This window comes from Trichechus manatus, unplaced genomic scaffold, assembly GCF_000243295.1.
Source record: "Trichechus manatus latirostris isolate Lorelei unplaced genomic scaffold, TriManLat1.0 scaffold00156, whole genome shotgun sequence".
NCBI classification, from domain to species: domain Eukaryota; kingdom Metazoa; phylum Chordata; class Mammalia; order Sirenia; family Trichechidae; genus Trichechus; species Trichechus manatus.
The window spans coordinates 4,811,028-4,837,180 of record NW_004444092.1 but is presented as its reverse complement, the minus strand read 5'-3'; the positions used below and the strand labels follow the sequence as shown (position 1 = coordinate 4,837,180).

Genomic DNA, 26,153 nt, shown 5'->3' with positions numbered 1-26,153 from the left:
CATATGATGCGATTGAAAACATCATGGCTTGGGTCAGGTGCACCTTAGTCTTCAAGGTGCTATCTTTGTTTTTCAACCCTTTAAAGAGGTGTTTTGCAGCAGATTTGCCCAATGCAATGCACCTTTTGATTTCCTGACTGCTGCTTCCATGAGTGTTGATTGTGGAACCAAGTAAAATGAAATCCTTGACAACTTCAATCTATTCTCTGTTTATCATGATGTTGCTTGTTGGTCCAGTTGTGAGGATTTTTGTTTTCTTTATGTTGAGGTGTAACCCATACTGAGGGCTGTGGTCTTTGATCTTCATCAGTAAGTGCTTCAAGTCCTCTTCACTTTCAGCGAGCAAGGTTGTGTCATCTGCATAATGCAGGTTCTTAATGAGTCTTCCTCCAATCCTGATGCCCTGTTCTTCTTCATACAGTCCAGCTTCTAGGATTATTTTCTCAGCATACAGATGGAATAGGTACCCTGAAAGGATACAACCCTGACGCACACCATTCCTGACTTTAACCACACAGTATCCCCTTGTTCTGTTTGAACAGCTGCCTCTTGATCTAGGTACAGGTTCCTCATGAGCACAATTAAGTTTTCTGGAATTCCCACTCTTTGCAATGTTATCCATAATTTGTTATGATCCACACAGTCAAATGCCTTTGCATAGTCAATTAAACACAGGTAAACATCTTTCTGGTATTCTCTGCTTTCAGCCAGGATCCATCTGACATCAGCAAAGATATCCCTGGTTCCACATCTTCTTCTGAATCCAGCTTGAATTTCTGGCAGTTCCCTGTTGATATACTGCTGCAATCGCTTTTGAATGATATTCAGCAAAATTTTATTTGCATACGATATTAATGATATTGTTCGATAATTTCCACATTTGGTTGGATCACCTTTCTTGGGAATAGACATAAATATGGACCTCTTCCAGTCAGTTGGCCAGGTAGCTGTCTTCCAAATTTCTTGGCATAGAGGAGTGAGCACTTCCAGCACTGCATCCGTTTTTTGAAACATCTCAGTTGGTATTCTATCAATTCCTGGAGCCTTGATTTTCACCAATGCCTTCAGTGCAGCTTGGACTTCTTCCTTCAGTACCATCGGTTCCCGATCATGTCCTACCACGTGACATGGTTGAACGTCCACCAATTCTTTTTGGTATAGTGACTCTGTGTATTCCTTCCATTGTCTTTTGATGCTTCCTACATCGTTTATTATTTTCCCTGTAGAATCCTTCAATATTGCAACTTGAGGCTTGAATTTTTTCTTCAGTTCTTTCAGCTTGAGAAATGCCGAGCATGTTATTTCCTTTTGGTTTTCTATCTCCAGGTCTTTGCACACATCATTATAATACTTTACTTTGTCTTCTTGAGCTGACCTTTGAAATCTGTTTAGCTCTTCTACTTCATCATTTCTTCCTTTTGCTTTAGCTACTTGGCGTCCAAGAGCAAGTTTCAGAGTCTCTTCTGACATCCATTTTGGTCTTTTCTTTCTGTCCTGTCTTTTTAATGACCTCTCGCTTTCTTTATGTGTGATGTCCTTGATGTCATTCCACAAATTGTCTAGTCTTCAGTCATTAGTGTTCAACATGTCAGTCTGTTCTTGAGAGAGTCTCTAAATTCAGGTGGGATATGCTCTAGGTTGTACTTTGGCTCTCGTGGACTTGTCCTAATTTTCTTCAGTTTCAACTTGAACTTGCATATGAGCAGTTGATGGTCTGTTCCACACGCAGCCCCCGGCCTTCTTCTGACTGATGATATTGAGCTTTTCCATCTTCTCTTTCCACAGATGTAGTCGATTTGATTCCTGTGTATTGCATCTGGTGAGGTCCACGTGTATAGTCACCATTTATGTTGTTGAAAAAAGGTATTTGCAATGAAGAAGTGGTTGGTCTTACAAAATTCTATCATGCAATCTCTGGCATCATTTCTAGCAGCAAAGCCATATTTTCCAACTACTGATCCTTCTTTGTTTCCAACTTTCACATTCCAATCATGTATGTGTGTGAAATTTTTTTTCTGGAGAGTTGATTGTTGAACATTTTCCAGCACACCATTGGCTCAAACCTCTGCCTCAGTGGTAACTATCGTTGTGTGCTGTGGAGTTGATTCTGACTCATCACAACCCTGTATGACAGAGTAGAACTGCCCCCATAGGGTTTCCTAGGTTGTAAGTGTTAGGCTACTAACCAAAAGGTCGGCAGTATGAATCCACCAGCAGCTCCTTGGAAACTCCATGGGGCAGTTCTACTCTGTCCTATAAGGTCACTATGAGTTGGAATCGACTCGATGGCAATGGGGGAATTTTAGCTGCTTCATTTTTAGTGGAAGCTCTCTGGCTGGCTTATTTCCTGGGGCTGATCCAGGTCGTGTTCCAGAAAGTTCTTTAAAAAACTTTCTTTCTGCAATCCCCACTATGATGGCCCTGCTTTACCTCACCAGATCTTGCTGGTCTTTATTCCCATTGGGTCTGAGCCATTGTAGCTGATTTTTGATGTGTTATGTTAGAAGAGCCCTGCCATTTCCTTTGTTTCATTTTTCCATGCGTAAAATGCTGCTAAAATACCCTCTTGCCCCTGCACACACCCACCAAACTGTCCCCACTCTTATCTCACTCACTCCTCTTGTCAGATTGGTGAGTTAGGAGGAGGAACTGAGTCTGTTTACTTCATACTGAGCCTAGAGGACACTAAGAATTATGTGTGGTGGGTTTACAGCAACAACCTCTGTCTATCAGGGAGAGGCCTGAGTTTGAGGTGTAAATTAAATTTTGGGGTGAAGTGTTAGGAAGCTCTATGTGGCCACATAACTAAACATATTTTATGTAATCTGTTTTATCAGTAATAAAGCTGATATTCTGATCTCCAATTTTTTGTCTTCAGCGTTTCATTTGTTAGTGGGTTCTAAACTGAGGAGGGACAAACAGGGGTGTTAAACCTTGCATACTGTGACAAGAAGGCATGATGGGTGGTGATCCCTTTTTGTCATTTAATCTTTTATGGGTATCTTATATGATAGAGATAGGTCATAGGTCGGTCCTGGTTTCAGTTGTCCCTCCATCCTCTATTTATCCCCACTATCTGGTCTTAAACCTGTTTCGATCTACCCAACTCCTGGATAGTGGCCTTCTAACCAAATCTAGTGCTTTTTAATCTGTTTTCATTTCTACAATCTTCAAGGCTCTAGTGAGAACTTTGCTTCGAATGCTCTCTTCATTTGGTATCTTTCATTCTACATCTTGTTTTCTTTTGACTTTTGGCATCATACAGACTTAAAGGCAAGGGGGCTGGCAACATGTCTGAATACTCAAAGGCATAAGGCTTCTCAAAGGCATTTCAGGGCTCCAGGAAACCTAGTGGGTCCATGAATTCTTGATGTCTCTGTCAACAGAATGAATGAATTGTGTGTGTGCATTGAATAAATGAAATGCTGTTTTTCCTTTGCAGGTGATACAGGCTTGCCATTCTTGTCCCAAAGCAATTGAAGTTGTAGTCAATGCCTATGAACACATCAAGTGGAACGTAAAGTGGAAAAGAGCCATCCCTGATGATGACTTAGAGGTAAATAATCAATTCACTTCCTGCGGTTCCACTACGAAGCACTTGGGACTGTACTGGAAGTGCAGACAATGCTAATTAAAAAATTGTTTTGAGAATGCTTTTAAGACCTACTCAAATGCAGTGAGACAAAGGTGTGAGAGTAAATAGATGTGCTTCAAATACACAGCATTTGGGAGCATCTTGGGGATTTCTCCATTTATGGAAGAGTTGAAGAAGGGTATAAAGGTGCAAGTTTTACTTTCTTCCCATCAGTTTAGGTGAATTAAATAATAACGATATTTGAGATTGACCGTATAGCATTTTTCCAAAAGATTGAAGTGTTTAGTTTCATTTACTTTTAAATATCTCAAAGCCATTATTAGGCAGGAATCAGCGTATTTAAAACCCTGGGTGATGCAAATGGTTCGCACTCGACTACTAACCTAACAGTTGTCGGCTCGAACCCACCCTGCAGCACCACAGAAGATAGGCCTGGCAATCTGCTTCCATTAAGATTACAGCCAAGCAAACCCTATGGAGCAGTTCTACTCTCTTAACGCATGGGGTTGCCATGAGTTGGAATCAACTCAATGACAACAGGTTTGGTTCGGTTTTTATGGGTCATACAGAAAACTGTTGGCAGAGTTGTGTCCACAGTCCACGTGTAGGCTTCGGTATCTTTGTAAAGCAGTGTTTCCCCTGAGCCTTTGTACTTGGTTTTAGAAATGAAAGGCTGCCTCCAACACATGGAGAGGTAGCCAACACAGGGTGCAAAGCTCACTAAGGTTGGAAGTTGTCTTAGGTGCAATTTTATTCAGCTACTTATTAGCCATCTCACCCAAAAAAGTTACTTAAGCTGCCTGAGCTTTGTTAATCTTCAATTTTGAGGATTAAATACCTGAATGTATGGGTCACACACCAGGCACATGAAGGGTATACAGTAATATTTAGATTAATTTAAAATTGCTATTTTGAACTTGAAAAGTTAGATAGGAAGCTTAGGGGGCAGTGAGTTTGTGTCAAAGGTGGAGGAACAATTCAGAAAAGGAGGGTGAGAATGGTTGTACAACTCGAAGAAGTAAATCACTGTCACTGAATTGTACATGTAGAAATTGTTGAATTGGTGTATATTTTGCTCTGTATATTTTTAATAACAATAAAAATAAGTTAAAAAAAATAAAATTGCTATTTTGACTTTGAACTGGTCCAGGCTGTTCACATAAGTATATTTTGTCTCACTTCCTGGCTTCTGAATAGTAGTATAGAGTATTACTTCCCTTTCTCTTCTTCCATTCCACCTCTTCACCAATCTCAATTTCATGTTTAATTTTGTCTCACCACCAGGTACCCTAGAAAGCTGCCACTATGCATAAAGTAGGGACTAAATGCATCATTATTGATTTTTCTTGAAGTAAACTGTGGGACTTTCTAATGGCAATGTGTCTTGCTTGGCTTTTCAGAGATACTGGGATTTCTACCACTCTCTCTTCATGGTCTGCAGTAACTCTCCAAGGACTCTCATGCATTTATCAAGATGTGCCATTCGAAGAACATTGCACAGCAGATGCCACAGAGCAATTCCTTTGCTTTCCCTTCCATTGTCATTGAAAAAGTACTTGCTTTTAGAGCCAGAGGGAATCATTTATTAAGCCTTACGAGACAGAAATTCCCCATCCTAGATATTTAAGTGGACTCGCTGGGTAGACACAGTTCGCATAAATAAAAATGGTACTTAGGTTGATTATAACACTTCAGGGATTTCCAAACACTTTACAAACACTATGTCATTAATCCTGGGGTATCATGGTGAGGGGAAATAAGCAAGAAGTAAAGTTCAGGGATTTTCAAAGACAAGAAAATATCCAGAAGGTACAACTGTAACAATATTAACTAATATTTATAGTACTAGGTGCCTGATACATTTTTATAACATTTTCATGTATTACCTTATTTTAAATGGGACCCAGATTTTTTTACAACCAGTCTCATTCTCTACTTTATCAGTAATAAGTTTACATTACCATTCAGTTTGCAAAATAGCAGGCTTTGTGATCAGCCTCTTATACTCTCTGTCTTCCCCACTTACCAGTAAGTTTGCTAGTTGTGCAAATGCCTACCCCCACAACCAAGCTCGTTAACTGATTTTAGTGATGAAGGCACATGAACAGAGTCAAAACAAGGAGGTCTTTAAGTTGAATTTGAACTGAAAAAAAAAGACCAGTCCACTGAATAGCCAAGAAGGGACAGACATTACAACACACACTTATTGAGCCAGAGACTGGAGATGCAAAGAGGGTCCGATGTAACTTCTGCCCTCCAGAAACTCACCATTTAGCAGAGGATCCAGACATACAAGCAGGGAACTGCGATGTTAAAGGACAGGGGCCAGAATACAGGAGCACTCATCCTTAGCACTTGGTTTTCAAAGTTGTGTTTCTGAGATGAAGTGTGATTTTTCTTTTAAACATGAAGATGAAGGGTGAGGGGATTGTGTCAAGTAGAAGGGTCTACTGCTGCTTTTAGGGTAAATGTGTTGATGCTAAGTTTCTCCCAAAATCTAGATATTGTTTTATTTTCTGGTGTTTCCTGTTTAGTGCTTCTCCAAGGAGCCCTGGTGGCGCAATGGTTAAGCACTCGACTGCTAACTGAAAGGTTGGCAGTTCGAACCCACCCAGTGGCTCTGAAGGAGAAAGACCTGCCTATCTGTTTCTGTAAAGATTACAGCCAAGAAAACCCTATGGGGCAGTTCTGCTCTGTCACATAAGGTCACTATGAGTCGGAATCGACTCCACATCACCCAACAACAGCAACAACCACAGACTCCTCAGACTCCTTGAGAAAAATGTTGAACACTTAATGACCCCTCACTTATGTGACAAGTAAGCTTAAGAAAATGTGTGAAAGAAAGCTTGTGAAGGCGAAGACTTAAATTGATTACTTTGGTCTTTTTATGTGACAGACTGACATTTCAGAGTACATTATTTAGTGAAGGTAAGGAGCACTTTGCCAGCGTTGGCTGGCTATAGGAAGAAAATAGAAAGACTTTGGAAATGGTAAAAGTTTGAGAAATTGGGAAAGAGAAGTGTGTTAATCAGGCTTGCTAGTTAGTGGTTTGTGGAAGGAGGAATGTAGATGATTAATCCCTGGACCTCACGGGTTATGAGGCCAACCTTGCTTCACCTTTTTATTCTTGCTAACCGCTTTTAGATAAGCTCATTCCTCTTGGCATTGCTTGCAGAGGTTAAGGCAGAAGTAATTAAGTACAAACAAATCCATTTGCCAGTTGTGAGCAGGTTTCTTTTATCTGTGTGTTTCTCTGTCTTATTTAACTTTGGATGCTTGAGTTTTGAATAGAGAAGGTGTCAGATACTCCACTAGGGTCCCACTTAAACTGTGTTTCTAAGTAAATTCTCTTACCGTTGGTGGCTTTGAGGAAAAATCAGATGGACACAATAATCTTTCTGGAGTCTAAGTTTTACAAAAATATTTTTGGGGAAATATTTGGTACTAAAACAAGACCTGTATTATGGGGCAGAATGCTGAATTTGTATAAATTATTAATATAAAACATGATTCTAAAAAAAACAATTTGTTTGCAGCAAGTGGTGTTAGAACATGTCGTAGGCCCCTGGGAGATGCAAGCGGCCCTCCATGGTTTCTCTGGAAAATTCAAGATGCACTGATTTGGCAAAAGTAAAACTGATGCCAAGGATAAAGGAAGAGGATATTCTTTGCATGGGGAGATGAAACTGTATTTTCTCAGTTTGCTTGTTTCCGCTTAAATATCTTACGTTAATCTAGTGTATAATACATGACTGCTTGTTTTGAATTGTTTATTCACGGATTTAAAGTTGTTTTTCCTCATCGTTGAACTTTTATTTAAAACCAAAAAACCAAACTCATTGCCATCAACTTGATTCCGACTCATAGCAACCCTATAGGGCAGAGTATAACTGCCCTGTAGGGTTTCCAAGGAGGGCCTGGTGGATCTGAACTGCCGACCTTTTGGTTAGCAGCCATAGCTGTTAACCACTGTGCCACCAGAGTTTCCAAACTTTTATTCAGAGGGCTTAAATAAAGCTCTCCTGTTTCCTTTCATCTCTGTGAATTGTTCATTAACCAATAAGATTATTTTACCTAACCTAACGTTGATTTTTCAGCAATTACACTAAAAAGCCCTACACAGTAAGTTGCTTTCTTTAAAATTTAGAATGAAAAGGAGAATGAAGAGTTTTGCCTATAAACCAATACAGCTACTCCTCAATTATTGACTGTCTTGCTATCTGATATTTCACTATTGCGACAATAGTAAAAATTCTACTATCTGATTTATTTTGCGTATTTATGATGTATGTCTGGCCGTAATGAATGCTGAGTTGAGAGTAATGCTGTCTGTGATGATGAAGATTATGCGTCAACTGGGCCGAGCCATGATTTTCAGTGTTTTAGCATTTATGTAATGATGTAATTTGGCAGTTGTGTAATGATGTAGTCACACTCCATTTTGTAATCTGATGTGGTCATCCTCCATTTTTGTATAACGTCAAGTTCCACATAATGACTGGGTCTTTGGAACCTAACCACGTCGATAAGTGAGGAGTGGGTATAACCTTTTCAAAGAAAATTAAAGGGTAAATATGGCTGAAACACAAATAAAACACAGCCTATTGCTATAGGAACAAGAGTGTTTTAACAATAATAAAGAAATTGTATTGAATCATTCTCTTTCGCCTATCATCATCTCAGTATTCCTGGGTTGTTTTTTTTCTCCCTCTTTATTTTCACCTTCCACTCAACCCTGGGCAATAGCAACAGAAGATACTACACCCTCATGATGCCCTTGTTACTTTTGGGGAGAACCTTCTGTAAACACATGTGTAACGGCCTGAAAAAAATCTCTCTTCTTTAAATTGCATGTGAGGAAGGATCTTTGTCCTTCCATTCTGAACCCAGTGGTTTGTGATAGAGAACACAGCAATATAAAGCTAATTGAAGGGATAAGAAAAGTAACAAACTGTTTGCAGTGGGTTATCAATGTTGGCAAAAACAACTAAGCCTCAAATTTTTATTACTCATCTGATTGCTGGTAAAGAACTCACCAGTTCTAAGACAGCACAGCTTCAAAACTTAAAAAAAAAAATCCTATTATTCACTCATTTTCTTTGAAATGCAAACACCATAACTGCTATCTGGAAGGATTTCATTGCCACTTTCTTTAGGAGTACAAGCAGACGCATTGTAAAAGAATTTTTGAGAACTGAAACAAAGTTGAAACAATACTGGAGATTTATTATTTGATCAGCGATTCACAGAGACGGGGGCACACATCCTAAACCTAAACTGCACGTTCCAAAGAAATGTGACGGCATCGAGGAGTCAGAGGGGAACAAAGAGAATCCGAGAAGTCTGGGCAATTTTAGGCTGGTTTTTCAGAGGTTCATTAAAATATTCTTCCAAATCCTTTCTTTTCTGAAATGTTAGTTTGCTTAAGAAGACAACTGTCATAGCTTTTCTTTCTTTTTTGGGGGGTGGGGTGGGTGTGGGTGTGGGGAGTGGCCGGTGCTTACTGAGCCGGGGGCAGATAACCCGGCGTCTGCCTGTCTGGAATGCCGGAGTTAAAGAGTAGGAACTGTTAACTATACATAAACCTGCAGAAACAAGCTAATTAGTATTTCTAAAAGTTAGGTTACTTACCATCTTAAACTTTTGCTCCGTGAAACCAGGTAGTAGCCATGCTCTAATGGCATGCCAAAAGGGACTCTGTGTTGGTTCTAGATTCCTAGCCACAGCATTCCAATCAGAAGTTTAAGAGTTTAGGCTCTGGTACCTTCTGTCCATCTGGTCCTTGAGTAGCACAAACGGTTTGTGCTCCATTAGTGACTGAAATGTTGGCAGTTTGAACCCACCCAGTGACACTGTGGAAGAAACACTGGTGATCTGCTTCCATAAAGATTGCAGCCAAAAAAATCCTGTGGGGCAATTCTACTCTGTAACACAAGGGGTTGCTATGAGTGGGAATCGACTTGACGACAATGAATTTGAATTGTTTTGGTTTACCTGTCTGTCTGGATTCATATTCTGACTCTCGCTCTTACTTGACCCATAACATACAGAAAATTATACACCTGCTGCATGCCTCAGTTTCCGTATCTGTAAAATGGGAATGATGATGGTACCTACTTCATAGAGCTTTTATAGGGTTTAGAGAAATAAATTGTAAATATGTAAAGCAGGGGTGGAGCAGAGCATGACATTCAGTATCGCAATTATTATTATTTAGGGATAGCCTTCTACCAGTGAGGTGACATACCCTTAGTGTGAAGCTCTAGCCGCAGGTGGTACATGATAGATTTCTGTTTACTTGAGAAATATTTGTTAAGCTCATGCTGCATGCCAGGCACTTTGCTGACAGCTGGGCAGTCAATGAAGTAACAAGACAAACCAGGGTTCCTGACCTCTTAGGTTCATATTTTGGGGGTGGGGGAGAGAGTGAAAATAGATTGATTTGGACAATTAGCAAACAAATAATAAGCTAAATGGCTAACACATTGGTTTAGTTTTGGAATTCATCCCTTTTGTAAGTGCATTTATCAAGGAGGAAATGACTCCTTTACTACTTCATGAAGGCTGTGGGGTCACTTAAAAATTTATCATGTTGACAGAGAAGACTGATCAACAGTTTCTATCTTCATTGGGGGAAGGGGTAAGAGGAGATTGATTTTGTAGCAGGAGGAGCGGAGATTAGCCGCTGAGATTCCTAGCAGTGGAGGTTGTTACACATCAGAATGAATGAATAGGGAGGGCTATAGAATTTCATTAATTTACTCTCTCACTTGCAGGAATTTATTTGCTATTACTACATGGGTGGTTCTGTGCCAAATGTGGAAAGAAGGGGAATGTTGACACCAAGCCATTGCAAGATTTCCTTTTAGTAGCTCTATGGTTTTTTGTTTTTTTACAAAGAAGTAAGAATAAAAAATATGTTTCGGGTTTTTGAAAAAAGTACTTACTATCTAACTGAGCTATTTTTCTGTCAGCCTGCCATAAAATAGTTGATTATAAATAATTTCCAAAACCTATATTTCAGTGCTAAATTGCCTTATTCTATGGTCACACCTATCACCAACGAGAGGCAATGCATGAAATACGTAAAAACAACATTCAAGAAGTACTTGCTTTTTTTTTTCTTTTTCTTTTTAAGCAATACCAAGTAGATTAAGTGTGCTTAAATTTCTTCTTCACTGATTGTTTTCTTCAGATAGAGGTACGCTTCAATGATATTGGGCAACAATTATGCAAATATATGCTAATCCAAACAAGGAAATAAAATACTGATGCCACCTTGCACTTCCTAAATTAAAAACACCCATGGATTAGTTCTTAGTGCTTTTCAAGCAGAGAAGAATTGGTAAAACAGAACCACCTTCATGGGAAGCTTAAGGGGATCTTGTTGTTAGCTTCTGTCGAGCTGGCTCTGGCTCTGGCTCCTGCAGACCTTACGTATAACAGAATGAGACGTGGCCCAGTCCTGCATCGTCTCCATGATCTTTGATAGGTTTGAGCCCACTGTTGAGGCTATTGTGTTAATCCATCTCATTGAGGGTTTTCCTTGTTTTTGTTGTCCTTCTACTTTACCAAACATGATGTCCTTTTCTAGTAATTGGTTTCTCCTGATGACGTGTCCAAAGTAAGGGAAACAAAGTTCTCTACACTCACTTCTAAGGAGCATTCTGATTGTGTTTAAGGTGATCTTAAAACTGTTGCCAACAAGTCGATTCTGATTCATAGCAACCCTATAGGAAAGAGCATAGGGCTTCCAAGGCTGTTATCTTTACAGAAGCCAACTGCCACATCTTTCTCCCACTGGGTGGCTAGTGGGTTCAAACTGCTGACCTTACACTTAGTAGCCAAGTGCTTAACTAACCACTGCGCCACCAGGGCTCCTTTGAAGGTGATCTTAGATGTAGAGAAATGGTACTGGGGGCCTTCTCAAGGTCCAGGAGTCCACAAGGGAAGGTCTAGAGCTACAAGTGAAGACTTTCACTCACTGTCCTGCTCCAGATTTGTGGGGAACCTGAAAGTCAGGTTTTTGATCAAGAGACAGTGGGAATCAATGAAGTTTACAACCTATGGTGGAAACAAGACATGCAAACTGGGCTGCCCTTATAAACACACTCTCTCTCCACCCTGCTCTGTGCCCTGGGAGGATGACTTCCATAGACTGCACAAACTGGGCACCCTGCCTTCTGGTTTGCTGGTGGATGCAGCCAATGGGAAGACCAGTGGAGGACTGAAGGGCAGGAGAAGACAGAGATCGGAACCCTCTTTCTGGCTTCCTCCACCTTTTGGTGACTAAATTCCTCTATCAAGGCCACAGCTGCTGCCAAGAGCCCTTCTCCTAAACTCCCCGGGGTTCTAGTAACTGCTTCCTCCACTTGTTGCTTTGGGCCTAGGGATAGTCAAGGCTTCCCTACTGTTGCCTTTGCTTCAGGTGATTCATTGTTCCTTGATGGTTTCCCCTTCTCTACCTACACCTTTATAAATAGTCCTTGATTAAAGTCCCTTCAATTACCTCTGTTGAGTGTCCTATCCATTTCCTCTAGGGATCCTCACAGATTCGTGTTGTTGTTGTTAGTTGATGTCCAGATGATTTCCACTCATGGCGACCCAATGTGTTACAGAGTAGAAATGCTCCATAGGTTTTTCTTGGTTATAATCTTAATGGAAGCAGATATTCAGGCCTTTTCTTTTGCCCTACCACTGGGTGGGTTTGAACTGCCAACCTTTAGCTTAGCATTGGGCACAAAGCATTTGTGCCTCCTAGGGACTTATTGACAGATGCACAGACAAACATAAAACTGTGACAAGACAATGAGAGCCTGAATGGCACTACGGAGGGTAGGTGCTGTCAGACTTGACAGAAGATAGAGATCACTGTGGACGGGAGCGGTTAGGGAAGGCAGCTTGCAGGCAGGTGTTCCTGAGCTGTGACCTGAGAAAAAGAGGGATTTGCACAATAATAGAGCAGTGTGTTTTTGTTAGTTGCCATCAAGTTGGCTCTGACTCATGGTGACCTTATGTACAACAGAACGAAATGTTGCCCAGTCCTGCACCATCTTCACCATTGTTGGTTTGCTTGTGCCCATTGTTGCAACTACTGTGTATTTTAAGGGCCTTCCAGCCTAGGAGACTCATTTCCAGCACTATATTGGACAACATTCTGTTGTGATCCATTGGGTTTTCATTGGCTAATTTTCAGAAGTAGACCACCAGACCTTTCTTCCTAGTCTGTCTTAGTCTGGAAGCTCCAGTGAAACCTGTCTACCATGGGTAAACCTGCTGGTATTTGAAAATCTGGAGGCATAGCTTCCAGCATCATAGCAACATGCAAGCCATGTATGGAGGAAAGAAGTGGGATCGGGTAGCAATTAAGATAAGTGAGTAGCTCCAGTGAAGGTTTAGAGTGGGAATGTACAATGAGTATTCACCATTGTTAATTAGACAAGTTTGATGAGAGGAGAAGATGAACGTTTGTTGTCGAGAATAGAGGATGAGATTGAAAGGTTTGGGTGGGGCCAAATGATAAAAGGTCTTGAACCATGTGTGTGGAAGCACCATGAGGAGCCAATGGTATTTTTATTATTATCATAATTACTCTTATTTCAACCCTATTACTTTTATAGCAATAATAATTATGACACCACTATGTAACATTTATAGGTTCCTTTATCATTTTCAGAGAATCTTCATGATGTTTGATACTAGATGATTGCCTAGACCATCACCCTAAACTGCCCTTCCATGCAGAAAAAGAAACAATTCTGAATATTCTGATCTGAAAAAAAAAATCTAAGCATGACATCATTAACCTTTTTCTTCTCATATAGGACCCGCTAATCATATGGAACGATTTACTCTTGAACAAAAAAGAGATTTTAGACTTACATTGTCTTCTTTCTTTTAAACAAAAGCTAAATTATGTTCTGTTTTGCTTTGCTTTTAATTGCATAAAGGAGAGAAAGACTTTCTTCCAGGGTGTCAGAGAATGACCGAATAAAGGTGAAATTTGGAATTCTAGGACGGCCTGTAGTTCTCTACGTGGTAGAGTTCAAGTGATGAATTGTTTACAGAAGCACTAACATAATTACAGTCCTTCAGGGGACCCAGAGCTCCCAATACTGCTGGAGTCAGAGGGGCAGTGAAAGAGCTCTTCTTAGGATGACCCATCAGGGAAAGTTTAGGTAGCATCTAATAAATTGTCTCTAAGTAACGTTTGACTAGTCCTCGGGTAAAGATTCAGACGTAGGAACTGAAAAGTGTTTGCTCCCATGTATTAGCAACGCAGCATGGCAGACGGGAAAAAAGATGAACTTTGGAATTCAGTGAGTTGTGTTTTAATCTTGATTGTGCCACTTAAAATCTATGTGAACTTAGGTCAGTTCCTCAACCTGAGTGTCAATTTCTTAATTTGGAAAATAGTGATTAAATACCTAATTTACAAGGTTCTTGTAAATGATGCATGAAAAGTGTCTAATGCAGCATCTTGCCTATAGCTGAATCCTAATAAATACTCAGATCGTGTATACTTGTACTTTGAAGGGGAGGGGGAGGGATTATGTAGACTATGCTAAAGGATGCATAGAGTTTCTAAAATGTTCATGTACACAGGCCAGAGAACTGACTTGCAATTTTTATTACATTTTAATGGTAAGATTTTCCTTCACTACAAACTCACTGTCTGAAGCAAACTATTCCAAGCCAACTTTGTTATTGGTTCTCTGCTCATGGTAGTTTGGCCTGAAGGGGACACTATACGAGAACTTTCTCTCTGCCATGAACCAGAGCTCTGGAATTACTAGATGCTCTTAATTCTAAAATGCAGCTCTGAAGAAAATTAAACCTGAACGTTCAAGGAAGGCAAATGGATATTTTGTAGCAACTTTCTCTAAATTCTATAGTTTCAAGGAAATCTGCTCTGCCCTTCATTGAAAAGAGATCTGGGAATCAGGGAGAAATCTTGGAACCACAGGTTTATATCCTGTGGATATAATCTATATACGTATAATTGGGAAGAAAAAAAAGAAAGACATTGCAGTTAATTTCTCTCTGTGTAGCACTGAAATAAACAATTTATTAGTAATTCCACTCATTTAATTTCCCTTCTTTCTTGCTTCCTTCCCTTATTCCCTTCCTTCTCTTCTTCCCTCACTCTCCTTCCCTGCTCATTTCTAGCCCTCATTCTTGAGTGTGTTTTTGACCCCTGTTTGCTTGGCTAAGATCTCAGTGTAAGCAACCAGAGGCCATGTTGGGGCATTCCTGGAGACCATCAACTGACTGAACCCGTGTCTTCTGCAAAATTTTGCTTTGAATGCGTGAAATTTATACTTTAGTCATCCAGAACCTGGAAAATCGTGTGCTTCTTTCTCCATCTCTGATCTTTTGATTCTTTGTTCCCAATCTGAAAGCCATGATTATGGTTTATCTATTCTTTCCAGCAATAGATCACAGGTGGAAGATCAGAGCCAAGATAGAAGCAAAAACTACCGAAGACAAAACGAGGAAAAAAGCCTCCAACAGAATCAGGTACATTCTGTCTGCCTGGGTAATACTAGGGAAGAGGTCCTATCATCCAGCTGATCTGGCTTACAACCTTCCCACAGATTGCTGCGTCAAGAGTCAGGCAGCTCCATCAGTAAGGTCATAAGGTGCTCCCTTTAGCAAATGCACAAAAGATTCGTTCCTGAGATAGTATAACAGAATAGTTGACCACACAGACTAATGGCTTCAGACACGTTGTAGTTCTAATTCCTCTCGGTGGCTTACTCCCTGAGACTCAGTCTTTACCTTTGTAATAAGAGGCAATAATAGTGTCATTGTAGAATTCTTTGGGGGGATTAAATAAAATAAGATCTTGAGGGTGTTTAGTGTAATAGAGTTATTATTATTACGGTCCTACCCTGTTTGAATTTTCCTGCTTAATTCTAGATTTCTTATAAGTGACTTACTTACAGACTTCACTTATTCCAGAAAAGGTTAAGCATACATACATCTAGCAAACACAGATGAGTAGACTCTATGGATGTATCTATCCTACAACTCCATCAGTATGTGTTGTAGCCTGCAAGAGGAAACCTGTCCATATGTAGATGTTAGCCACATCTAAATAAAACAATATAGGCGCTCTATCAATATGTTGATATTTAAATTGGTTTCAATAGTCTTTAAATATTTTTTCTGCATTGCAACAGGCCTGATCACCCCATGTCAACATATGCTGCCTCTATATGTATTGCTTACTTTCCTTATTTAGATAGTGTACATCATTTAAAGGTGAGCTCTCCTGGGATAGCTAACATATGGTGCATCATTTTCCACACCTATGACAGGTAATAGTAACCAGTCATAATGTTCATTCCTATTTAACCCAGACTCAGCCTCAGAATTCTCCTCAACACAGTGGGCTAGCCTGCCGCTGTCAATTGTTTGGAGTTGATAGGCAAGATGAAATCTATTTGTCATCCTTGAGTTCTATTCTCAATCCTCTCACATGCTCGTAGTAAGTCATTATGTAAATTAAAGCAAGAAGGAATTAGGCAGTAACGCTTACTGACTTTTCTTTTGAGTGTAGAATTTTGTCATTTATTCAACAAATATTTGTAGAGTTCAACCCTGTACCTGGTGCTGGGGATTCAATGGAGAATAACAACAGATAAGGTCCTGGACCTTGTGGGACACCAGTTAGGCCTCTGTCTCACACACCAGGGGCTGCACGTTAGAACACCTGAGGCTGTGTAAAAATACTAGTATCCACTCCTCACCTTCCCCTCTCAAAGCTTTTACGAGGTAATTGGGTAAGTGACTCACTTATCATACCCAAAACCAAACCCACTGCTGTCGAGTTGATTCAAATTCATAGTGACTAGTGTTGTAAATGTCTGTTTCCCACTCTAGGCTGTAACCTCCTTAATGGAAGGAACTGTAATCTATTCAGGTTTTTTTAAAAAAATTTTACATACAGAGAAATACACAGTCTTTAAGTATATAATTCAATAAATTTTTACAAGATACACAACCAATTAAGAACAAACAAACAAAAAACCACATCTATTATCCTAGGAGGTTCCATTCTGCCTCTTTCCAGTAAAGCCTCACCTTCCATAGACAACCACGATACTACTTCTATCACCAGAAGTTAGTTTTACTTGTTTGTGAAGTTCATAGAAATGGAATTATACAGCATACACTCTTTTTGTGTCTGGATTCTTCATCTTAACATAATATTCTGGAGATCCATCCATGTGTCTGCACCTTGCAGTTGTTGGTCTCTCTTCATTGCCCGGTAGTGTTTCATTGTGTGAATGTGCCACAATATGTGTATCCATTCTCCTGCTTATGGACATTTGAGTTTTTCTAGTTTTTGGTAATAGTAGACAAACCTACTATAGACATTCTTTTCCAAGTCTTTATTTGGACGCATGTTTTCATTCCCCTTGGGTAAATATCTCAGTGGAAGTGATAGGTCAGACAGTAGTCATATGTTTAACTCAGTACGTAAAAGCAAGACCATGTGAAGAGAGACGTGTTGAGAGTGGTTCAAGAAGTGCTGGATGTATTAGAAGAGGGGGGAATCCCACTAGTTTTTATTTCCAAAAAGTCTATGACAGACCCTAATTTTTATAGACTCACCTTGCCCGCAAGATTAGGTCTGTAATGATGAAACCTTATGATCTTCAATAGCCTGTCCCGAAGATATTGTTGTTGTGTGCCATCAAGTCAATTCTGACTCATGTCCACCCTACATGACAGAGTAGAACTGCCCCATAGGGTTTTTTAGGCTGTAATCTTTATGGGAGCGGATCACCAGGTCTTTTCTCCCACAGAACGACTGCCAACCTTTCAGTTAGCAGTTGGGTGCTTAACCATTGTATCACGAGTGCTCCTTGTCCCTCAGATAACCCGCAATATATGGGCTGCTGTTTGCTATTAGAATCTAAGATAGGTGGATGGAGGCTGCCTGCCCAGAGGGCCTAGGAGCTCACTGTCATTTTAATGACCCTTTTCTATTTGCTGGAAACTCTGGCAGCCCACTCAGGGCCCCCTCAAGTCAGAATGAACTAATCTCTCTCTCTGCTCAGATTTCACTCTCCAGAAAAGGGAGTGTGAGGAGCAAGGAGTGAGTCAGTATGTCCAAACTGGCAGTACCCAGCACTGGTACTAATCTGTGTTATTTTATCTCCCACAGGGTGAGTAATTGTGCCTAGCCGGCAAACGGTGCACTTTTCCAAAGGTGGCCTTTGTGACTGTAAGAGGTTAGTGGAGACCCAGTCTGTATTTACTCCTTGCAATAGAACATCTTTTGTATAGTTTGCAGGAACGTTCAGGTTCCCTAAAAATTTATCTCTGCACCTATTGCCTGGGCATCAAAGAAACAACAGCAATGTGCCTAGACTGTACTTGTGCGCCAGCCAGCTTACGAGGATTTGCAAAGCAGGCCTGAAGCCAAAGACTTCCTCCTGACACTCCAGAGAGGCAGTAGGTGACACGGAGTGACTAACCCATGCCCTGCCTACTGAGTTGCATACACAAACATGTTTTTAAAGCCCTTTATACACTGCAGGGAACATGCTGTTCTCTTTGGGAAGTTGCCAGAAACTTATGAGAGTCAGATCTCTGCCAAGAATAGAAACCAAGTCCTCTCTTCTGCCTCTGAGGGGGACTCTGTGTACCACTGCCCTTCCCTGCTCCCCTGGCCTCCCAAAGCAGGCCTACAGACTGTTCCCTGCTCTTTTCAACCCCTTGGTTACTTTTAAAATTATTACTAAAGGCCACTATATCTCTTTGGACAACTGTAATCTCACTATCAAAAATGAGATTATATTCAAATGCAAACATATTCCTTTTACTCTCATTTAGGGGTTTTGGTGGTTCAGTGGTAGAATTTTTGCCTTCCATGCCAGAGACTCAGGTTTGAGTCCCTGCCAGTGCACTTCACCTGTCGCCGCCACCCATCCATCAGTGAAGACTTCTGTGTTGCTATGATGCTGAACAGGTTTCAGTGGAGCTCCAGACTAAGATAAACTCAGAAGAAATGCCTGGCAATCTATTTCTGAAAATCAGCCAATGAAAACCCTACAGATCACAATGGGTTCCATTCCTAACTGATCAAGGGGTTGGCATGGGACTGGGCAGCCTTTTGTTCCATTGTGCGTGGGCTAGCCATGAGTCTGGGCAGACTTCATGGAAGCTGACAACAACAACAACAACTCTCATTTGTTTTGTGTCTCAGAGCCTCAGGCCATGGACTTTTTGAGGTAGGAGCCTTTGGAGACCAGCCAGCAACTTTTCCCATTTCAAAAAGGTTTAGGCAGAGTTAGAATTGCAAGAGGCCCAAGTTAGCCCTCTGCTCTAGCTTTGGCAAGGAATGCAAAGGTTACTTGAAATTCTGCCAGTGCAGGCAAAATTTAGAGAAAACTTGACTCTGCCCTTAGAGGTGGTGGGTTTCTCCCTATCCCTTCCCCCAGGATCTTCCTAAAACCTCAGCTTCTTCACCTTGGCCAGCTCTAAAACAGAACATTTAAAAATGTTTCCTTCCCTATAAAAATACCTGTAAGAATCAGGTGTCAATTTTTAAACAAAGATATTTTTAAGTGAGTTTTTCACATCTTCGCCATATTTGAATGGGATATAGCTACTTGTTTGAAAGCCATTTGGATAGTTCTGTAAGGTTCTAAGACTCAACTTTTTTCTTGGTTTATGAAATTGCCATTAACCAAGGTACATTCACACTGTGTCAACTACCTGAAATGTAGGCATTCACTCCATCTATCTCCATCCATCCATCGAATACTTTTTGAGTTTAAAGTCCCTAAAAGTAACTAATCAGCCCTTATAGCACTAAACTTGAGAATCTAAGGCAATTAAAGAAAAAACAAAAACAAACCCATTGCCATCTAGTTGATTATGACTCATAGCAACCCTGTAGGACAAAGTAGAATTGCCCCATAGGGTTTCTAAGGAGCAGCTGGTGGATTCGAACTGCCAGCCTCTTGGTTAGTAGCCAAGCTCTTAACCACTATGCCACGAGGGCTCCAGTTAGGAATGATAAATGTCACACAGATCCTTATTGCTTATCAAGCAAATCAAAATAGGAAAGCTCAGGGGTGAATGACCTGTGTGAGTGTTGTTAAGAATTCATTCAATAAATATTTATTGAGTCCTATTAATGTGCCAGGAAACCCTGATGGCATAGTAGTTAAGAGCTACAGCTGCTAACCAAGAAGCTGGCAGTTTGAATCCATCAGGCGCTCCTTGGAAACTCTGTGGGGCAATTCTATTCTGTCCTATAGGGTCGCTATGAGTCGGAATCGACTCAATGGCAATGGGTTTGGTTTTTTGGTATTAATGTGCCAGACATGATGTGAGGTAATGGAATTTCCCTGCTCTCATGGAGTAACATTAATTATGCTTTGTACTTCATTTTTCTAAGGCATAGCAAAACCTATCTTGCAGAGTTGGGTGGAGTTCAGATGAACTGTGTGAGATAGGATACCGAGTGAATCTATTCTTATTCTAGAATTGGAAACTTAGTCTCAAAGTTGTAGACAAATACGTGGTATTTAGGGGACAAATTGATGATTGGGACTTATTAAGAGGCAAATCCATTCTGCTATCCTAGTTATCAATATTTTTTATTGACAATGAGCTGTAGTTTTTGTTACTTAAGGCCTAGCAACCAACTTGCTAGATGCTGGGTCATTAGCTTCTAATTCTGAAGGAACAATTAAATTGTAAATCCTCAGCCTGAGAAAGAGTCTGTGTTTTTTCCTTCCCCTCTTGAGGGGTGGTCCTTCTAAAATAAGACAAAAGGGATCCTCCAGGAAAATGATTTGTAGAGACTGAGGGTGCCTGCAAGAATTTGAGTCTGGAATCCCATGTTTCAGTTGGATACTTTCTTAGGCAATGGACTTGCTGACCTGCCCTTTGTGACTGATCAAAGGGAAAGAGATTTAGGAAGGGAACTCAAGGCAGAGAAACTGAACAGCAGGGGAATAGGACACCCCCTCCCCATTGTCTGGCAGGACACCACAGAAGATATCAGGCTTGACCTGTCATAATTGAACCCCATCATAAATTGTGACTCACCAAGAGAGGAGAACCCAGCAGCAAAAGTCTGTAGGGTAGATTACAGGGATGGGGGCTGAGGGAGTTTGGAAGAGGTCCATTGGAGCTGATTTCCTATGAGAGGGAACTGGGCAGTGAAGAGGTCCCTAAAAGGTCTTCCAAAGAACCCTCGAGTATCTCCCAAGAAATGTAGTATTTGGATGCCTGCCATGAGGAGGGCAGAGATCACAACAGCAACTGGTAAATAAAAACATATCTGCTCCTTTTTACAAGTTTTGCCTTCTTGTCCTCAACATAGAGGCCCAGAAGATGCAGGGGAGGCGGGAGGGGAGGAGGGGCCGAGAAAGAACTCTTCTCCCTGCCCACACTCATGCCTCAGGCCTACCACTGGGCCTAGGAAGAGACGGACATTTAAATGGGAAGAGAAATTGAAGCTGAGGGTATTGGACTATCATGTTTTACAATTTAAAAAAGGTTAGAAAGCTGGGATCTGCTTGAGATGCCATAAAGTCTTGGGAAGGGGAGATTCGATGGAGCATGTTTTAAAGGAGGGATTGGAGAAAATTACACTCTATCAGTTTTAAACTCTGTTGAGTTCAGAGTGTTCAATAAACTGCTGGCAAATTAAAACATTTAGCATCTACTTGGTGCCCCACAACTGGTTAAAAAATAATAAAAGCTTCTGTTGAGTCAATTCCAACTCATTGTAAACTCATGGTGACCCCAGGTGTGTCAAAGTAGAACTGTGCTCCATAGGGTTTTCAATAGCTGATTTTTCAGAGGTAGATCACCAGGCCTTTCTTCCGAGGTGCCTCTGGGTGGACACAAACCTTCAACCCTCCAGTTAGCAGCTAAGTGCGTTAACTGTTTGCATCATCTGGGCCCTCCTCCCTCAGATGTTGTTGTTGTTAGGTGCCATCGAGTCTGTTCTGACTCAGTGCCCCTATGTACAACAGAATGAAATGCTATCTGGTCCTGTGCCATCCTCACAATCGTTGCTATCTTTGAGTCCATTGTTGCAGCCTCTGTGTCAGTTCATCTCATGGAGGGTCTTCCTCTTTTTCACTGACTCTCTACTTTACCAAGCATGATGTCCTTCTCGAGGGACTGGTCCCTCTTGATAACATGTCCAAAGTACGTAAGACAAAGCCTCACCATCCTCGCTTCTAAGGAACTTCCTGGCTGCACTTCTTCCAAGACAGATTTGTTCGTCCTTCTGGCAGTCCATGGTATATTCAATATTCTTCACCAACACCATAATTCAAAGACCTCAATTCTTCTTTGGTCTTCCTTAGTCAATGTCCAGCTTTCACATGCATACGAGATGATTGAAAATACTGTGGCTTTTTTACACACTTTTTAACACTTCAAAGAGGTCTTTTGCAGCAGATTTGCCCAATGTAATTTTGTCATTTGATTTCTTGACTGCCGTTTCCAAGGGCACTGATTGTGGATTCAAGTAAAATAAAATCCGAGATAACTTCAATATTCTCTCCATTCCTCAGATGGTAAATAATTCCTGGTTACTTAAAGAGAATAAATATTCTGAAAATGTGTACATATGTTTCAATATCAAAGACTAAACAAGATTCAATTTGTATTTTTTGTTTGGGAAAAGCATAATGTGTTCATTTTGTCTTCAAATGTCCTTTTTCCTCATGAATGCCTTCTCAGAATCTTTTCTGGGCTGTTTAACCACATTCCACATTCCTTTTGCTATTCTAGGCCTCTGCCTTCTCTGACATTTTATAGACTTCCAGGGATTGAGAGGTCCACAAAGGTCATCTAGTCTCATCTGCCATCTGGTTGAAGAAGAATGTTATTTAATTATTGGAAAAATAGTGTAAATTATTAAAACAAGGTATCTTGTACAGGTATATGAACAGAGCAGTTTTTGCAGGCTTATTCTTGGCTAACCAAAACGTTGGAAGTTCGAGTCCACCCAAAGGTGTCTTCTGCAAAGAAAATCTGGTCATCTACTTGCAAAAAATAAGCCATTGAGAACCCTATAGAGCAGTTCTACACATTGCCATGAGTCAGAGTTGACTCGACAGCAACTGGTTTATTACTCAAAGAGGAGACCAGGAGTCCTGATATAGTGAAGTAGAAGGAAGAAACCACTGGACCTGGATCGAGAACATTCAGAGCAATGTGATATTTCACGTGTTATTTAACCCCTCTTAGCATCCATTTCTTCACCTGTAAGATGAGGATTTTGACAAAGACTACACTGAGCCATTGTGAAGATTAAATGAGATGATTATGTAAAGCAGATAGCACACTGCTAGGCACACAGCTGATGTTTAAGAAATGGCTGTTCTCCCCTTTCCAAGGTTGTAGGATTAGAGACAACACTGGGAAGAAGAGCTAAGGAATGTTGGTCACAAGAAGAAAGGCATTGAGGAGGAGTGTATCAAAAAAAGTAAACTAAGTGTTGATCTGCATGTTCAGTCAACCAAGGTTGGATGTCATTTATTCAGCACTATTTGACAAGTGCTATGGAAAATTATGATTACAATATTGGAGCAAAATGACAATACTGTATTTTAAGATTTATTTCATAATGAATTGATACACTGGTATTAAACCCCATGTTTATTTAAAAACTGTTTAGAATGCTGGAAAAATGTTTAAATCATTGAAATTAAATATTTGATGTATTTCCATATAAAAATGTACAAACCTATTACATAACATTAAATAAAACTTAAATTTCAAAAATATAAGTGCTAAATATAGATTATCATTCTAATTTGAATTATCAGCAGAAAAAGCAGTAAGTATACTAAATGTTACTTGAAATGAAGAAAATCAATCCTAAAAATTAAAAATGAATTAAATTATTATATTTTTCCAGTTATGATTTTAAGAACAATGTGCATCAATGGTATCATTTTTTATCATGAGCCCATTTTTTGGACAAATTTTTCCAGTCACTAGAAAAGTTTTTTTTTTTATTTAATGTTTTATACTAGTCAGAGAAAAATGAAGAGACAAATACAAACTAAATCCAAATATTTTCCTCTGAATATTTTATCTAAAAATAGTCCAATCTCTTGTATGATAATATAAAGATCTCTTAGACATTTTTATATTTGTTGGACTACAGTATTTTTATTGACAGTGAGCTGTAGTTTTTGTTACTTAAGGCCCAGCAGTCAACTTGCTAGATACCAGGTTCTTAGCTTCTGCTATGAAATGGTCTTTGTTCAAACAAACAAAAACAAATCAAACAGATAAGGTGTTTCCGTCACCAACCCTGACTGTTTTCATTATTAACTTGACCTCATTTGACAGTGCTGATATCTTGGGGGTAAGGCAGATTCTTCGTTCCGGAGGCTCTGCTTCTTTACATATTCAGAGAAACCTAAAAACAAAAACAAACAAACAAACAAAAAACCACCACCACCAAGAAAAACTTTGAAGAAGTAGGATTAGAGTGAATTTGATCCTGGAAAATCTCGGTTAGTGTTCCAGTCTTCTGCACTTACCAGCTGGGAGACCTTGAAGATCATGCTGTTGGTAGTTGCTGTCCAATCAATTCTGACTCATGGCGATCCCAATGTGTGTCAGAGTAGAACTGTGCTCCATAGGGTTTTCACAAGGCTGTGATCTTTCAGAAGTAGATCACCAGGCCTGTCTTCCTCTGGGTGGGTTCAAACCATCAACCTTTCAGCTAGTAGTCAGTGCTTAACCATTTGTGTCACCCAGGGATGCCCTGAGAAATTCTAAACTAAACCACACCAAACTCATTGCCTTCAAGTCAATTCTGACTCATAGAGACCCGTTTGGACAGAGTAGAACTGCCCCTACAGGGCTTCCAAGGAGCAGCTGGTGGATTCGAACTGCTGACCTTTTTTTGGTTGGCAGCTGAACTCTTAACCACTATGCCACCAGTCTTTTAATGCTGGGTTAAACTGTCTGGGTTTATGCTATCAGAACATAAACAATTCAGATTTTTAAGATACTGAGATAATCACACAAAATAATCACAAAAATACTGGTGTTTTGATATTTAATAATCAATATACTGGAGTTCTAGAATGTTGAAAATCCACATTGCCATCTTGCCCAGAAAGTTCTTGTCAGTTAAGCTACTAAGCTACTACAGTGTCTAAATTTCACTTTCAGAGTAAGTCCACTTTAAGTCAACTGTTTATAGAATATTCTTAAATATATCCCAAGGTGTTACTCATTTATTCATTAATAAGTTGGCACAAATTGTTTGTCAAGTTAAATAGCCAAGAAAAGGAACTTTGATCAAACTAGTTTTTTTTTTTTTTTTTTTTTTTCCGAGGTTGGGATAGAGGAAAACGTAGTACATGCAGGGATTCAAGGAAGAGGATAATTAAGATTGTGAGGCAGGACCCAGGGAAGGAGGTGCCGCAGACTGGCCATGGAAAGACTGAGCTGCCTCAGGAAGACAAGCTGGCCTTGGAAAAAGAATGCTGACGGAGGGAAGGCAGAAGCCAGGAGGGTAGACTGACAACTTATCTTTACAGCTGTGTCCACATGTGTGAATTAGTTTATCATTTGGGTGACATTCTAGGAAAGGCCAAACTTGGATTTAACAGATTAGTTTGAGTGAGTTTGAATCTTGTGCCCATTTTGTTGTGCTTATTATGGCTAGCACTATAGTTTTACTCACTCAAGAATCTTTTCAACCTCTTTCCTAAACTGCAGAGGCTGGAAAGCTAAAAGTAACATTTTAAAGAATGTAAGGCAGCTAGAGTTCTGGATATGATTTAGGTTCTTTTAGAATCCTGGTGGCAGCCCTGGTGGCTCAGTAGTTAACAGTGTGGCTACTAATCAAAAGATCAGCAGTTCAAATCCACCAGCTGCTCCTTGGAAACCCTATGGGGGCAGTTCTACTCTGTCCAATAGGGTCGCTATGAGTCGAAGTCCACTCAACTGCAAAGGGTTTAGAACTCTTGTGGCACAACAGTTAAGCACTCAGCTGCTAACTGAAAGGTTGGTAGATTGAACCCACCCAGCAGCTCCAGGGGAGAAAGACCTGGTGATCTGTTCCTTAGAGATTACAGCCTAGAAAACCTTATGGGGCTGTTCTACTCTGTCACATGGGATCTCTATGAGTCTAAATCAACTTAATGGCACCTAACAACAACAACAACAGTGAGATGCACTTATAAGAAAGTTGAATTCAGAACTGAAGTAGTGATGAGAAGTATTGCATATACTTTTCTAATGTTCTCAAATCACACAAGACACTGTTGTGTATGCTCTTATAACGTGTTTTTCACTGTTAAGATGTTTTTATAATACTTTTAAACACCTATGTAATCACTTATAATGCGAAGTTAGAAATAGAGAATTTCTGAACTTAGAAATAAAAACATGTTGATGCAAAAATTCTCAACAGGGGACCCCGGCAAGATGGCGGTCTAGGCAGAAGCACCACGCCGTCCCTCCACAACAAAGATCCGAAAAACTAAGCCAAACAGAGAATCAACAATCCTGAAACCCTAGAACATCAAAT

The 26,153-nt window shown here is 40.2% G+C and overlaps 1 protein-coding gene across 1 annotated transcript in view; it reads left to right on the top strand.

Annotated features, from left to right (window-relative positions):
• ASB4 (ankyrin repeat and SOCS box containing 4) overlaps nt 1-5,184 on the top strand; it is a 68,977-nt gene extending 63,793 nt beyond the window's left edge. The window contains exons 4-5 of the mRNA XM_004386136.1: nt 3,443-3,556; nt 4,996-5,184. Of these exons, the coding sequence (XP_004386193.1) occupies nt 3,443-3,556; nt 4,996-5,184 (303 nt within the window). The remainder of the gene's footprint in view (nt 1-3,442; nt 3,557-4,995) is intronic.
• The last annotated feature ends 20,969 nt before the right edge of the window (nt 5,185-26,153 follow it).